The sequence below is a fragment of the Sinohyriopsis cumingii genome, unplaced genomic scaffold, assembly GCF_028554795.1.
Source record: "Sinohyriopsis cumingii isolate HCF-2022 unplaced genomic scaffold, ASM2855479v2 utg001437l, whole genome shotgun sequence".
NCBI lineage: Eukaryota > Metazoa > Mollusca > Bivalvia > Unionida > Unionidae > Sinohyriopsis > Sinohyriopsis cumingii.
The window spans coordinates 2,233,543-2,250,850 of record NW_028315999.1 but is presented as its reverse complement, the minus strand read 5'-3'; the positions used below and the strand labels follow the sequence as shown (position 1 = coordinate 2,250,850).

The 17,308-nt window shown below is 36.6% G+C and overlaps 2 protein-coding genes across 2 annotated transcripts; one reads left to right on the top strand and one right to left on the bottom strand.

Annotated features, from left to right (window-relative positions):
* The first annotated feature begins 554 nt into the window (after positions 1–554).
* On the top strand, positions 555–9,779 carry LOC149772510 (uncharacterized). The gene is made up of 2 exons (XM_089947715.1): positions 555–724; positions 8,394–9,779. The coding sequence occupies exon 2, from the start codon at positions 8,395–8,397 to the stop codon at positions 9,442–9,444; it is 1,050 nt and encodes a 349-aa protein (XP_089803841.1). The 5' UTR covers positions 555–724; position 8,394; the 3' UTR covers positions 9,445–9,779.
* Positions 9,780–12,226: 2,447 nt separating this feature from the next.
* Positions 12,227–14,860, bottom strand: LOC149772509 (uncharacterized). Its single transcript, XM_089947730.1, has 2 exons — positions 14,517–14,860; positions 12,227–13,504 (listed from the first exon to the last, which is right to left on the bottom strand). The coding sequence occupies exon 2, from the start codon at positions 13,501–13,503 to the stop codon at positions 12,517–12,519; it is 987 nt and encodes a 328-aa protein (XP_089803856.1). The 5' UTR covers position 13,504; positions 14,517–14,860; the 3' UTR covers positions 12,227–12,516.
* Between the last annotated feature and the right edge of the window lie 2,448 nt (positions 14,861–17,308).

Genomic DNA, 17,308 nt, shown 5'->3' with positions numbered 1-17,308 from the left:
ACAACTTGTCATTTAAAACCAACTAGATATCTTAAGAAATTCTAGTGAAAACTCCATGTCAATAAGACCTTCTCTCTTGAAGGGTATATCGATATTGGAAGTCTGATAGGTACTATTGTAAGTCTGATAGGTAGTATTGTCAAGTAGGACGAGCTAGACATTATTTGTCTGGTGAGTAACTCGTGTGAGTAGGATTTCTACTATAGAAGGAGGAGTGATAAAAAAGATTTTATCTGGCAGACATACTGGATGTCCGAACAGCACCATTTTCATTTAGGACCAGCCCGAATGCTTGCAAGTTCGTGTTAATCCTGTACGTAGTTTAGTATGAGTAGCAATAACAAATATGAGTTAACGGAAGGCTGACAACGGCCACTGTCAGCTCTTCTACTCTATGCTCATTAGTGTTTGAGCAATTTTCCTATTTCCCCTGAGCAATATTTAACATTCTATACGGAGCTAGCAATGACGTTCACCTTGTATATTTATAATAAGCACTTGAATCTATTTATAGTAATAACTAAACGCCACGTATTCAATTTTGCATATACGAACTGTCTGATTTAGTCGACATGATTAAGTCTTTGGATACGATTTTACAAACACTAAAATCTATTTATATTAATAACTAAAAGCCACTGGTTTACTGGCATATGTACAAACAGACAAACAGTCTGAGTCGACAGGACTGATTCGTTAGATGTGGTGATATTGAAGGGAAAAGGTAAGATCGTGCCATTATTTTAGGGTGGGAAGGTACATGGGTAGTTTCTGAGGTTTTAGAACGAATCTACTATGGGTAGCTTTACCGGTAAAGTAATGAATTTTACATATGGCAATATTCCATGGCTTTGCGCTTGGCCATTTCTTTAAAAGTAATATTTTGTTTCGTTAAGCAGAATGAAGTCGGGTCGGGATTTTATTTAGTGTAGACTCTGAAAGCAAGTCCGTGAATGAGAGATTTATTTATAAAGTAATTGAACGATGAATGAATTTGACTCCATATTCATGCGCATATTTAACTGAATGATGGACACCGAGTTAAAAGACTGATATAAGGAAATGATATCGTCCCAAAATAGAACTAGTACACAAATATGAATAAGGCATGATTATATACCAAGAGTATCAAAGTATTAGATTTGTACACAAATATGAATAAGGCATGATTCTATACCAAGAGTATCAAAGTATAGGATTTGTACACAAATATGAATAAGGCATGATTATATACCAAGAGTATCAAAGTATAGGATTTGTACAGAAATATGAATAAGGCATGATTCTATACCAAGAGTATCAAAGTATAGGATTTGTACACAAATATGAATAAGGCATGATTCTATACCAAGAGTATCAAAGTATTAGATTTGTACACAAATATGAATAAGGCAGGATGCTATGCCAAGAGTATTAAAGTATAGGATTTGTACACAAATGTGAACAGGGTATGATTATATACCAAGAGTATTAAAGTATAGGATTTGTACACAAATATGAATAAGGCATGATTATATACCAAGAGTATTAAAGTATAGGATTTGTACACAAATGTGAACAGGGTATGATTTTACTGACAAGGATGATTAAAGTATAGAATTTGTACAAAAGTGTGATTAATGCATGTTTCATCCACAAATATGTATATATATTGTTGATTTTCACTCATAAAGCGATATATATTTGTTGATTTCCACTCGTATAGCGACACTGATATAATCAATTTCACTCGTACAATGATAATGAATAATAATGATTAAAATATTGAACAGTGTATATGGTGGCGATCTGTTGACGATCATGATGTATCTCATGTTCCACAGCGCTTGTCGAATAGTCAAAGAACCATTACTCATAGCCCGCCTCTCCCAGTCTGTCGAAGGATCCCCCGAGAACCTACTTATTCCCACCAAATGTTGTTGTTGTTGCTATTGTTTATAGGGTTTAACGCCATTTTTCAGCACAAGATAGGCTATACATGGCGGCCAGTATTAATGGTGGAGGAAGAACCCGGGAAAACCCCGGAAGGAACCATCGACCCACGAGAAGCTACCGGTAAGCTTTCTCACATATCAACATTGGCCTTCACCAAATGTTCTGACCGCCATGCGTAGCTATCATGTGCTGAAAATGGCGTTAAAAGCAACTAGACCCGTTGGTAATAAAGCATTGGTCCTTCACTGCGAGTAAAACAATAACATCCACTAGGGTTTCTGGTAACTGGTTAACAGTAACAGTAAAACAGCTGTTTTTCGTACAAAATCAAAAAACAGTAAACAGCTGTTTTTTTTCTAACTGTTTTACTGTTTCTAACGGACATTGAGACATTGAATTTTGACGCTCTCAAAACTCTTCTGAAGGCAATGCAACCTGTGAAACTTGCTGTTGAGAATCTAAGTCGAGAAGACGCGACGTTGATGAGTGCTGACACAATTTTAGAATTCATGTTCAACAAGCTCTCTAACCTGAATAATGACATTAGTAGCAAGCTCATGGAAAATTTGAAGTGTCGCGTTGAAGAGCGATTGAACAATGATGTCATGAACCTCCTGCGCAGTCTCAAAGATCCATCTGTCGCCCCGTCAAAAACTACGCTAAATTTCGCAGGAAATCTAGCGTCTCGTCTATTTGAAGTCAACGATGTAGAAGATGTCGTCGAACGGTCGTCACATGATGCTGAAAGTGTGAACTTGTCTCTTCAAGATGAATTGAATTTGTTGCTTCAAAAAGATGGATCATCAATTGGAGTCGAAGGGCAAGACAGCTTCAAACGGCTCAAGTCCGAATTCACGCTCTTCAGGAACTCTGGCCAGCGCACTGAAAATCTCCAGAAATTGTACAACGCAATTCTATCCATTAAACCGACATCAACGGACGTTGAAAGATTTTTTTTCGGTCTGTACGAATTTCTATACAAAATTAAGATCGCGTCTCTCAGACAAGTCGCTTAATGCACTTGTATTCTTGAAATATTATTATAAGAAGTAAAAATGTATTGATTTAGAACTTATCACGAAAGATATATAACAAAACGGTGTTCATCACAAAATTAAGCTATTGACTGTAAAATTAGTGAAAATATGACAAAAACAACAGTAAAAACAGCTGTTAACAGTTGTTTTTTGAAAATTGAAAACAGTAAACAGCTGTTTTTCAAAAATGACTGTTTTTCAGAAACCCTAACATCCACCGAGTCTGTGTCACCATCGACAACAGATTAAAGGTTGCACTAAAACCCCACAGTTCTAAAAATCCTTCCCCAAAACAGCTAACAATGTGATTTGTGGTTTGGGTTTTCTTTTAACGTAGCTTTAAAAGAAAAATTCATGCACGTCAATACGATGTCTGCTGTGTGTCAGTTTATAGCGATTTCTAGCAATGGGGCATCATGTCACAGAATTGGAGCATGATGTCCCACCCATTTGCATTATCCTGACCAAATGTTAACGACTGAGTTGTGTAGTACACGAAACACGGTTAAATACGAATACAACAATATGTATTACACATTAGAACTAATGTACTTATATTTTGTGTAATAACCATGTTCGTGCATGAATGTGTCCAGTGAGAATAATCTCACTGAATTATATGAACTCGATCATTACTCATCCTTTAAAACGTGTAAATTCTGAAACAACTAATATATAAAATAGTTCTATCTCATAAAACGGATAGCAAGAAAGAATGTAATTTTATATTTCACATACCTCTACAATTTAAGGTGGTTTCACGGTTGCAACAGAGTTACTGATCGTAGCGCCTAAAGTTAGCTCCAATGCACATGCCCACAAAAAATTTCAGTTCCGGATAGTTCACCGTTCTACATTTGGTTAGCGAAAAAATAAAGTCAGCAAAGGAAGGAATCTTAGCTGTACTACAGATCATTATGGTTAAAGCAATCAATCACTTATATATGCCAAACATCATACTAGGAGAATAATTATAGACATTAAAAAAATCAGATAATTAGATTCAGTGTCCATACTTACATTATATCTGATAAATGATATTTACTTTCCATACTTAAATGATATCAAATAATTAAATTAAATACACTGTCCATACCTGATGCTATAAATTCATTATCCATAATTTCATATACATTTGTAGGAATATTTCACTTTGCTCTCCGATTTTAAACGTGTATTGCCCAATTTTGACTTTATTGCTTTAACGCAAACAATCTCAACAATTTGCATTTTTCACATGTTGATATATCCTTTCTCAGTTACTTTCGCAAGGCTAATATTTCGTTTATAACACGAGTTAAGAAAGTTATAACACAAGTTCGAAAAGAAAATTTTAACACGAATTCGATACGTCAGCTGATTTGTAATGCTGAATATTTTAAACCAGAAACGTTTTTTAAAAATAAAAATGGAACACAATATTTTAATGTATTCAGAGGAACTTAACAAAGTAATAATTACATTAGCTATCATAACGATAAAGGAGTGTAATTAATGCAGACGGAACATGTATTCATATTTGGGTGTAAATATACAATATTCAGATTAAATAACATGCCCAATGTTTCATTTTCTTTTTGACTTTTGAAACATCAAGTATCGGACGGTACATGCAATAACATTCAGCATGATTTTTCTTGGCTTATGCTGACACGTAATAACTCTCAAATTTGCTGGGGTCTTTAGACAACATTTCTGAATGCCACCAGCAAATTCATCTAGAACAGCCTTATTAAAATTAGTTTAATTCTGTTTAACTTTCCTTGCATCGAATGTGTAAGTTTGAAAGATCCAATTATTTCACAGATTCCGTCCTATTGATGTGGTTCGCCTTTTAAATCAATATTGATCCACGTGACCGGATATAAAATTGCAAACAGTATGATTTAAAAAAAGAGACTGCTTGTAAGAACATGCACTACAAGTCAATAATAAATGGATACTCACAAATATTCATATTTGTTGTCTTTATCTATCAGTCAATCTTTCTATCTTAGCATCATTTTATACTCGTTTTTAACCTGAAGTATGTTTATGTAATATACGTAGAGGATATACATACCCATGCACCAGATGAAATGAGACAGGCATACATACAGACAGCCAGATAGGTGAGAGCCACAAAAGTCCTGTACATGCATAGTGTGTCTAACATCGATATTTGTCCAGATTGTATACTCTAAACTTTCCAACCGTTCAAGGAAATAAAAATAATAATCATCAAGGAGACTCGTACGTGCGCCTGTCTTTTCAAGCCTGGTTGACATTTGTACATTTTGAAAAAAAACTCCAGTTATTTCTTCAAAACTATAATTAACATTAATAGATAAGCATCAGTCTAAATCAATAATAAAAGAACCTTCAGAAGTTAGAATTGCAAGAAGATTTTTACGCAGCGATACAGTTTCGCACACTCAAATAATACAAATTAGATCATAAGGTAGTAATGGAAAGATAATGAAGTTGTGAAATAATAATAATAATAATAATAATAATAAGGATTTTGTATAGCACCTAATCTTTAGAAGTTCTGAGCGCTTTACAACATTAGACAACACCTATACGATAAAAAAACATATATAATGATATGATTACAAATACAAACACCATGGGCAGAGAATATTTATTTGAAAGCTGGGAGCAACGCAAGTTAGTGAGATAAAAAAGAAAAGATGTAAAAACAATTGATCAAATATTGATAGAATTTCTTTTTAAGAGAGTAAGATATTGACCCTGCTTGCAGAATGTGAGCGGTCTGTCACAGTTTTTTGATCTACTGCCATCTTAATGATTGAACTATCCGGAGTGAGGTGCACCCAGATGCCCTCTGGTGTTTTCAAGGGGAGATACTAACCGTGAAACCCCCTTCTGAAGATTTCTCCCGTAAATTGGACAGCTTCATGAGAAGACACGTTGTATTGTGATAATACAGCAAGAATTTACCTTATAAGTACCCTTCCTAAATATTTGTTATATTATATAGTTTATTACATAATTAGACCGGGTTGCGATTCGTTTGACGCGTGCGATTTTGTGTCATGAGATTGCTGCACGTGCCAATCAAAAGCATTGATTTTAAAGGGAAGTATACGGAAATTTGTCACTACTTATTGCCTAAAAGACATTATCTGCGCAAAAAGTATTGAAGTTCGGAAGCCCATGCTTATTATTATTATTATTATTAATGATTACTGAGAAACATCATCATTATATGAATTACCATATTCATCGTCATCATAATCATTACTCCTGATGATCATGTTGATTCATAAAATTATTATCATACTTTATTAAATTCAAATATAACAATAAATTTAATAAATAAATAAAGCAATCAAATAGATTGTTTTAAAAAAAAAAATAAATGGCCGAGGGAATGATCGAGGGAAAGATTTAATTTATGAAAACTTTTCCTAAGCTGAATACCATTTTTTTTCAAGCATGGGCCATAGGTTAAATCTGGGTAGCTTCTTAGTTAACATACCTCTTCAATATAAATTTGTTAAAAAAGAAATAGACAGGAGAATCTAAAATTGATGTAGATTTAGCAATGGACGTTTTTATATTTTGTGTGGTGATTGAAGAAATCAATGCCATGAAATGAAATGTATTGAAGGTAAAATCAAAGGAAGTACATCCTTATGGGAGGTGACACTTTTTTGCAATGGCCTGTAGTGCCCCTGTGTTTTGTTCACTTAATATATTCCACCGGACAACACTGTCGAAAGAGTTTTAGAGCAAAACGTGACGTCATATAATATCTTCCTGTGGTAATAATTCAAGCTGAAACATGTTATCAGTATAATTGTCTTAGTCGTGTATACTTGCTGCTTTCGACATCGCGAGTGCTATGGTATTGCGGTATTGAAATAAAAAATCTCGCGTTTCGGATCATGTAATTTCAGTTTGGTACAACGCAGAAAGGTCAATAATGGCTTGATGAATAGGAAAATATCTTAGGAGTAAAACAAGCCATATAGTACGGACGTGTGCCTTTAAAGACGGAAATACCAGAATGAAATATATGGTCATGGGTGGAACGAAGTATTTGGAAGTTCCGTACCTTCTCTCTTATATATTATGATAGAGAGGGTCCTTTGTTAGAACGGGTCATGCGGAGCAATCTAAGGTATTTTTGTCACTCTATATCATTTTTTTTTTCTTCAGATTGTTTTTTTTTTTCTTCTCAACATCAAGCTCGCGTCGAGCACCTGTGGTTCTGTCGTCGTGAAATTGACAATCTAACATCGTTCTCTAGGAGAGTGTTAGTCTGATAAATCAACCCCACAAATCTGTGTTGATACTGATCGACGATTTTATCACGGGTGAAGGGCTGATTTATCGGTCTAGGAGAGTGTGACACTCATGCTGAGGTAGGATAGAAAGTATATTTAGTTCACCAAACATTAGCGTTGAGCTCTATGGAGAAAACAAACTGGTACCGCGATTCCCACTACGTTTATTAGCGGACGCCAGCACAGTACTTCCTTATTCGACTGTTTTCTCAGATGCATGCATTTTTTAATATTTTTTATTTTTTTTACTGTTATAAAAGAATGGTCAGCCCGGCACGAACGATGAAAAGAGTAGAGCGTACCAGAGGGAATGTATTTTGAATGATATGTCACCTTTCTGCTTCTCTGCAACAGTGTAAAAACAAAATGGGTAATCTACGCCCACCCCCGCCACAACAACAACAACATCATAAATGTTTTAATACGAATCTAAAAAGAGTCTTTACCCCACCACCATCGCGCACAAAACCCAAAACAAACAATAATCATCTTTAAATAACTGGTCTTGTCTGCTCCTTGGGTATCAATCTCAAGTCAAGGATGGATCTTACACTAACGCTTGGCGGATACGGCAGACACTTTATAGGAAGGAGGTGTGGGTTCACTCAGACGCCGATTTGACAGCTAAATCGATGGCGATATGCAAGCATATTGTAGTTATACATATATGTCAAAGTATCAGAGATAGTCTATGTACCTTATATGCTCCACGGAATATTTGATTTCTTGTCAGTGTTTTTTTTTTAAAGCACCACAGCTTCATACATACTGTTGCATACATGGTCATAAAACTTGATGTATCCCTGTCATTTGTGTTAACACTCATAAAAAGTGAATTGCAGTTTTAATAACGTACGTTCGTCATTATAGTGGCTATGCTAAAGTTTGGATTATACACTGGCAAAGTAGGAGAGACGTAGTATTCTAAAACAAAATCCCGTTGGTTCGTTTATAGCACAGGTCTTTAACGTTTTATCAATGATAAACATGAAAGAAAGAAGAGTACAGTCTTTAATATGTATTATTTCATGGACTAGAAACAGTTATAACTCTGTTTCATGCAGTTTGACTAACGTACTGCATTGGTGATTCTCTAAAATACCAATATTTCATTATTGTATTTCAGCATGTTTGGACCTGAGAACCAAGAGGAGTTAAAAGCTAAAGGTTACACAGTTGTCCGGGATGTTTTGTCCAATGAGGAATGCGATAATTGTATACAACAGTACCAAAGATGGTTACAAGAATTTCCTCAGGCCGTTTTCCCGCCATCCTTGCATTCGCTCATCTCCCAGTTTAATACGGGACACATGGAACCAACCTGGTTCGTAAGACTGAAGGCTAAATCAGTATTTGCCAAACTCTGGCAGACATCAAAATTGTTAACTAGCATTGACGCTATCGCGATTGGACGGCCACCTGAAAATGGTGAGGAGAGCTTCGCGGAACCAAACAAAAGCTGGTTGCACGTGGACCAGAATGCATCACGTGTTGGACTTCACGCAGTCCAAGGAGGGGTTTGTCTTGAGGAGGCATGTGAAGATGATTGGACACTCGAAGTCCTGGAAGGATCACATAGTTACTTTGATGAATTTTTCGGAGGAAGACAAGATGCAGCAAGGATATCGGAGTTGAATACATTTTACCTGCTGACGGAAGATGATGTTAACTTTTATGGAGGAAAAGGATGCCAAAGAATACGTGTTTCCGTGCCTAAAGGTGGTATGGTTCTTTGGGACTCGCGTCTCGTCCACGCCAATGCTAGACCCAGAAAAGATCGTGAACATCCAGGTCGGTGGCGCTATGTTGTGTTCGTTTCCATGACTCCAGCGCATTGGGCTTCAGAGGAAGACATGAACAAAAAAAGATACGCTTACAACAACGTTGTAATGACCACACATTGGTCATCACAGGGTGTGAAAACGCATGGGTCAGGATTATCAATTAGCGGTTTGCCAACAAAAATTCCAGAAATGGCAACAACAAATGAGGCCAAGGAATTAGCTGGTATAGTGCCATATGATTTTGAGGACGGCAAATATAATGGACCACAGAAGCCTACATGGAAAGCTTCGAAAAACTCAATCACTTTTACACGAGCAAATGTTTACACCGCTTGTTTTGTGCTTTGCCCAGTGCTTATCATCATTGTCGCCTATTTATTTAATCTGTTTTAATTATATATAGATGCAGTTGAATAACATAATCTTAGTGTTGAGTCGGTACCCTTTTAATTGTTAATCTAGAGCCCAATGTGTATTATTCGATTATGCTTCCTATTATTCTAAAGCTCTATGTGTCTTATCGGATTCTGTTTTCTTTTATTATAAAGCCCTATTTGTGTTACTGGATTATATTTTCTATTATTCTAAAGCCCTGTTTGTGTTTCTGGATTATGCTTTCTGTTTATCTAAAGCCCTATCTGTGTCATTGGATTATGCTTTCTATTAATATAAAGCCTTATGTGTGTTATAGGATTGTTTTATATTATTATGAAGCCCTATTTGTGTTATTGGATTATGTTGTCTATTATTCTAAAGCCCAGTGTCGTGTTACTGGATGTGGCGTGTCGGGTTGTTATGCCGTCACTTTGGTTGGGGTGCTGCCAATATTCTATTTAAATTATTATAGAAGTCCTACCCAAGCTCGATTTCGGTGGGAAGTTAAATTAGTGAAAGATAAATGTAAAGCTCCGAGCCCTCAGTCAGCAATGCCGACGGTTAAATGATTGAATATACAAAAAGGTGAAATTCAGCGAGAAACAATTTAATGACAATTCAATAGTCAAATGATTACAATTTCCCAAGCACTCTACTTCCGCTCGACCCTGTGACAGCGTATTGCATCATTTGATTAGTAGTGGGAGATACATTTCCACCTGTTTTTGTATATTCTACTCATCTGTGTATTCTTCTCTCCTATTCCTCTAATTCCTTTTCTTCTTCCTCCCTACTTCCTCCAAATTCCATCTCCTCCTCGACTTCTCTATACTCCTCCTTCTTCACTTTCCCTCATCGACTCTTTTTCTTCTCCTTCTCTATACTCCTCCTCCTTATCCACTTTCTCCTCCTCGACTCTTTTTTCTCCTCCTCCTCGTCGACTCTCTATTACGACTAGACTTGCCGACTCCGACTGCTCTGCTAGTCTCACTTCCGTCTCCCCTCTTAGAGACTCGCGGCTTAACCGGAAGTTCTGTCCCCCCAAAAAGCCCGCCCTCTATTTCAATTCCGATTGGATATCGTTTTGACCTGATCCAATCAAACTTAGCGGACAATGTCCTTCTCGCTGTCTGACCACGTGGGACCGATTTAGAACACGCCCCGTTCCCCGCGGGCTCCTCTGAGCTTAGGACAAAGCTGTAACACACAGGTGGGAAGTCGCGCTATCTAACGCCTGTGCCGATTCAAGATGCCGGATCTTCTCTCTGGTCACGGTAACCATGCGTAACTGTGATACTGGATTATGTTTTCTATTAATATAAATCCCCATTTCTGTTTTGGATTATGCTTTCTATTATTCTAAAGCCCTATTTGTGTTATTGGATTCTGTTTTCTATTAATGTAAAGCCCTAAGTGTGTTACTGGATTATGTTTTCTATTAATGTAAAACCCTTTATGTGTTATTGGATTATGTTTTCTATTATGGACAAGAACACTTTAATTGTTATAAATTATGCTTTAGTAGGAACACTGTTTCAAAGTGTTTCGAATAAGTAGAAACTATGATCTTGACCTATATAACACATTGCACTTTGTGACTGAAAACTAATGATAAGTTTCCCCCGATTGATGCTTATAATAACAGAGGTAAATGCAACAATTTGTGTAAAAAGGTTCAACTTTGTCAGATGTAGTTCTAATTTATAAGCGAAAGAAGACTTTCTCTATTGATCATTTGTAACTGGGTCAGGGGGTCGACTAGCCTTTCACCCCAACCACCATCCACAGAGCAGGTCTTATCATTGAATATATTTACATAAAATAGAATTTAACACAAATCATTAACAAAATTCGTCACGTCATTGTATACAATAATGCATACATCATGCTGTAAACATTTTTGATATGAACTGTAACTTACCTCTACAGAGCATGTATGTAGTAGTGTTTTACGGTACCTCAGCACAACAGTGTCCATATAGGACACATATAGGGGCCCCGAGAGGCCAAGTGGTCTAAAGCGCTCACCGTTACGGATCACTGCCATCTCACCTCTGTCTGGGTGGGTTCGAGTTTCGGGCTCGTGTGGGTATGTGAGAAAGCTTGCCGGTAGCTTCTCGTGGGTCGGTGCTTCTTTCCAGGGTTTTCCTGGGTTCTTCCTCCAGCATTAATACTGTCCGCCATGTATAGCCTATCTTGTGCTGAAAAATGGCGTTAAACCCCATTATAACAATAACACCATTGTCCATGTGGTGCAAATAATATGTTAATCCACAGAACATACATACATACATACATACATACATACACACACACATACATACATACACACATACACACACACATACATACATACATACATACTACACTAGTGCAACATTTGAGTTTTAATATTAAAACCCATTTCGATTTTACGAATTTCCTGAATTCATTATTACAAGTATCATCAGTTTGTTTCCAGTGAATTTCGTATTCATATAAACCCAAGTGAAAACAGCAAATTTAAGCAAAAATGTCTTTATATTTTTGTAGACCTGTACCCTTTTTGTCTATCCTGCATATACGTAAGCCCTTTTTTTCGGTTGATAACATAAAACTCATATTCAATTGTACTGTCATGGACGATCTAATTTATTTCTGTCAATATGACTCGCTACATTCAGCAATATAAAAATACTGGAAATAACTCCTATGAATAGAAAGTTAGAAAATTTTATATTGCAATTAGTCTGATAATCCTAACCTTCCACATGCATCATCATCATCATCTCTCTCTCTCTCCAAAATAAGCGTAAACAACTATGATTCTTACACATTTAATATTGACACCAGTATACATTGATATATCAAAATCTTAACTACAAACATGCAAACGACCACAAAAAAACAACAATCAAAATACAGTGGAATATAAAATTTGTTTAAAAAATAAAATGTAATATTTCAAACCTATGGGAGGATCTACTATTTATAGCTTGTTGAAAATGAAGAAAGTCCCAAACGCTTTGAATGCAGTGCTTCTCTTGATTCGAATCGAAAACTATTCGTTTGGGTGATTGATATTAATATCAACTGGCAGTCTTTACAAAATCATGGAGAACTTTCCATTTCATTCACTTTTCGTCGAACAGAAACACGTGTTACAGGCTTTGGAGGACCGTTTGACTTTCCATCCGAAAAGTTGTATGGTAGAATCCCACAAAGACGCTTGACTTCCGAGGACGTTGCGATCTCAGGACGCTTTTTTGGAAAAGAACTACTAGCTCTCGATTCTTTCAGTAGGGTTGAACCATCAGATGACCAATGGTTTGTCATTTTGAGTTTGTCATAAGCCTCTCTTTTAATGGCAAGGTCCTCTTCAGATGCCCAGATAGCCGGTGTCATTGAGACAAACACTGCATACCTCCAACGTCCCGGATGCTTCCTGTCTGGTTTGGGTTGGGCATTTGCGTGGACTAGACGCGAATCCCAAAGAACCATCCCACCTTTGGGTACTGGAACCCTCTTGATTTCGCATCCGTGCTTTGCAAAATATTTTACCTGAATTTCTGAAAGTCTGAAAAATTGTTTCTCGTGCGATATTTTTGCAGCAGATTCGTCGTTATCAAAAAAGCTTTCGAATACTTTGTGTGATTTTTCCATAACCTGTAGAGTCCAGTCATCTTCACATGCCTCTTCCAAGTACACAGCCCCTTGGTAGGCATGGAGACCGTCACGTGTCGACTCTTGGTCCAGATGGAGCCAGTGAGAGCTTCCATCATCAAAGAGCTCCGTACCCTCCTCTGGAGGCCGTCCAATGGCGATAGCGTCAATGCTGGTTAATAATTTCTCTGTGTTCCAGACCTGAGAGAAAACGCCTTTCACTCGAAGACGGATTCGCCATGTTGGTTCCAAGTGCCCAGTATTGTAACCCCTTATTAGGGATCTGGCGGTCTTCGGCCATTTGTTATAACCAAACAGACTGAGCCATCGATTATACATTTCTATATAATTATCACACTCTTCAGGTGGTAGGACTCTTGGGACGACCGTATAACCTTTAGCCTCTAAGTCACTTAAGTTTTCTTCTGCCAGCATTCTGCAAAATAATAATAATAATAATAATAATAATAATAATAATAATTTTGCTATTTTAGTTAAAATTTCACGTTTATATTGAAATACTCGCAACTGCCATTAGAATAAATGGTGTAGTGGACCAGACCCCATGTTCTCAAAACTTTCTGAGTAGGTAACTCAAATTCATGATGAAATTTCGAGGTTAGTTTAGCTCGAATCATGGGACTCCTACAATTTCATATTGTTTTTCTTTTATTTACAGGATAGATATGAATGACACTGTTTACTCCAAATGCCGTATTTTAATTTTGGGCTGAGCTTGTATTGTAGGCATTTTTTATCATATAGACTTTTATAGTCTCTAACATTAAGTAAAATGATATTTTTACAACTGTATATTTTCCATGATTTTCTTAAGTATCGACCCACCCACCCTCCCGTACTATGTATATCACTAGATAACTTCCCTGTAAGTACGCGAAATGTTTTAGCTGTTAATGCTTCAGAATGTTTCCAGAACCAGTCCACCCTCTCTTCCCTATCGTGTCGGATTAGTAGCATTTAAGTAACAAAATCTTACGGTAAATTCAAAGAACTGTTTAAAACCCTTCATCTTCCGAATTTATGTTAGCGAGTTTGAAGAATTCTCTCTCTCTCTCTCACACACACACCCACACACATACAGACGCGCGCGCGCGCGCGACAGCGATCAGAGACGATCAAATATTGAACTTCAGGCCAAGGGGCAAAGATAAGTAGAGAGAGGGAGGAATATGTATTTCTAAGTCTTCTGATCAGTTAAGTTCACCGCTATTTAAAGTTCGTCAGGATGAGAATGTGATTAATTTCCTATGATGAAGAAGAAACATATTCTCAAACATATTCTGAGTAGAAAATACAGCGCTACATAACTGTTTGAAGGCAAAAATCTGCTTACTAAATTAAATATTAGAGAGGGGGCAGACATACACACAGACAGAGAGAGAGAGATTTGCACATTGCCCATAATTTCTAGTAAGTAGATAAAGTACCTTTCTGTTAGTTATTTTTCGTAAGCCTGAAGTTTGGAAATGTGTTATGTCCGTCTGCTCTGGTCAGGAAATGAATACTCAAGCACGTGAACAATTAATATATATAGAACACATGAGTTATTGCACAACTACTCGGTAACTTCTGTTAGAGATTATGAGCCGAGATTAGATTTTTGTTCATACTAAGGGAAGTAACTCAACAAAGGTTTCTTTCCATGATTTAGCTGGTAGCAAGGATAGATTCATCTCGCCAATACAGCATTTACTTGCTCCATATAAATTCATATTGTATTATTAAATGTAAAATAACCTTAAAATGGTATATTCAACTTCTACACAAAATATGTATGTCCTTGAATACTGAATCTGCGTAAATAACACATTAATTTTGGTATATTTATAAATGCTAGAGGATAAATTAGATTTATCATTATAGTCCGTCCCTACACTACTTCTCACCCTAAATTGATAGTTATGGCTAAATTTGTTGTAAACAACACAACACTCTATTATGGTATAGAATGTACTAAATCTAGAGGGGTTAACGTCATTACATTTGTACAATCTGAAAGCATCTGGCCCACCAGTTTAGATGTCAACAATGAATTTTTCCAAACACCGGTGGCTCTCCGATTTCTCGTAGTGGGTGGCTTGGGAGCTGCATTCGTGACATTTACCAGGTGTTTCAATGTATTGCAATAAGACTCCTAAACTTAACGTATTAATTGTGTGTGTGTGTGGTGTGTGTGTGTGTTATCAATTAAATCCCAAATAATCCTAAACAGTCTATCATGAGTCCAAAAGTGTTATGTTCCGAATGAATTCTTGATTGTGCTGATGTACAAATAGCCCTGAATAGTTTGATGTACCAACATTCTTGATGTCTAACAATATATAATAAGAATATCTTTGAAACAATTCAGAATAATTCCAAAATTAGTGTTAATCCTGTTAATGAGCACTTTAGTAATTCCAATGAATGATTTAAGTAATTCCTCTCAAATTATATCTGAACACAACTGAGTGATAGAAACATGGGAGCATTACTACAATGTACGTTAGGAAAGTGATCCAGAATTTAAACGTGTTAAGATTACGATATTTATCACATCGAACCTTAAAATTTACGCGATATATTGAGAACAAACTGATGCGACATGCTTGTTGTTTACTGTGAATAAATATCAGGGAAAGCGAAACAAATAAATCGATGTGTTTTCGTTGTATCCTTGGATGCACCAACGTTTTCAGTATTGCACTGGTCACCCTGAAAATTGTATAGAACGCATCGACGTTGAATACATTTGTCAATACGAAGGTTTGATCAAATGCAGAGTGACGTCAACAACGACCTTGAACCATCCTGGTTTGGCTCATCACTGCCACGGAAAACTGAAGTTTCGTTTATGCCGCACGTGTGCTGAAACAAGTAATCAAAGACCAACATTGTCGCCCTAATGATGGATGAGAGTGAATAGGAACGAGGGCGAGAATCAAATTGTTTCATGCTCTTGGTCTTGTACATCAACGGTTAAAAGTATATGAAATTTGGCACTTACCTACTACAGAGCAGATCGCGACTCCAGTGAAGGGATTTTGTAAGGTTACATCAAAGAATATCTGCAACTGAAGCAAGAATCCAGTACCTATGTTTCTTGGTGTCAGACTTTAGAATACAAAGAGCCATTCAAAGTACGGTATCGTTCCTTAGAGGCATCAGTGCATCCGCAAACCATTCTGGATACCACTAAATCGTCGAGATTTATACACACAAAAAAAGAATACACTTTACTTTTCAGCCTTTTCATCCTACTAAACAGTATGCCATCTAACAGCGAAAAAATGTACAAGTATGTTCACATTTGTCAGATACAAGTATCAAAGAAATCTTACGATGGTTTGCTTTGACAGCACATAATTTACTACAAGGTGACATTCACACATCACATGAAGCAAAAGGTTTTTGAAAAAGAAACATAAAGTAGCTTCTATTGCTCCATCTGCTGCTGTTGCAGCGAAAAAGGTGGTCTCCTAAGAAAAAGTACAAGAGAGGACTGCACTGGTACGTTAAAAAGTTTACAGGATTTGTCCAAACAAGAACCGGCAAGATTTAGAGTGAAGTTGATTCGAAGTGCCGCAAAATGTTGGATACGATTGATTGCAGTTGTATCATCCTGAAACAAAGCTGTCCCAATTTTTACACCATAATCAACTACAACATCCAAATAAATCTTCATCTAAAATGGAGCGCAAATGTGACACCCTTCTCGTTTAGCTAAGCATTGGGATGCTTTGTCAGTGCCGACCAAATCTAATGCTGCGATGCGAATGCAGCTCATTTAAACAGCACCTAAAAAATTCATGGATACCGTATGTGGATGTTGTTTGAATATTTTGAAAGAAACTGCCTTTAACCAAAATACAGAAACAGCTATTAGTAAAACATTGTCACCTTCTTTGCACATAGTGAAATAGAAAATGGATATCAATTAAACAAAACAGATAGTCGTTCAATGAAAAGGATTTCTATTCCTGCTGACTGACCATTGTTAAAAGTGGCTGCTGCTTTGATACGTTCGATTGCTCGAACTCATTTAGTAGGAGTGATGAAATGATGAAAACGGAGATGAAAAGAACACAATTTTCCGGAAAGGTAACACATTGTACCCTTCGATCATATGGAAGAACAAACATTAACTTTAGTTCTATACAAACGATGGATAGATCTGAATTGATGGTATGAACAACGGACACCCAATCTACGTCCCAATCATAATCTCAACGAGAATTAC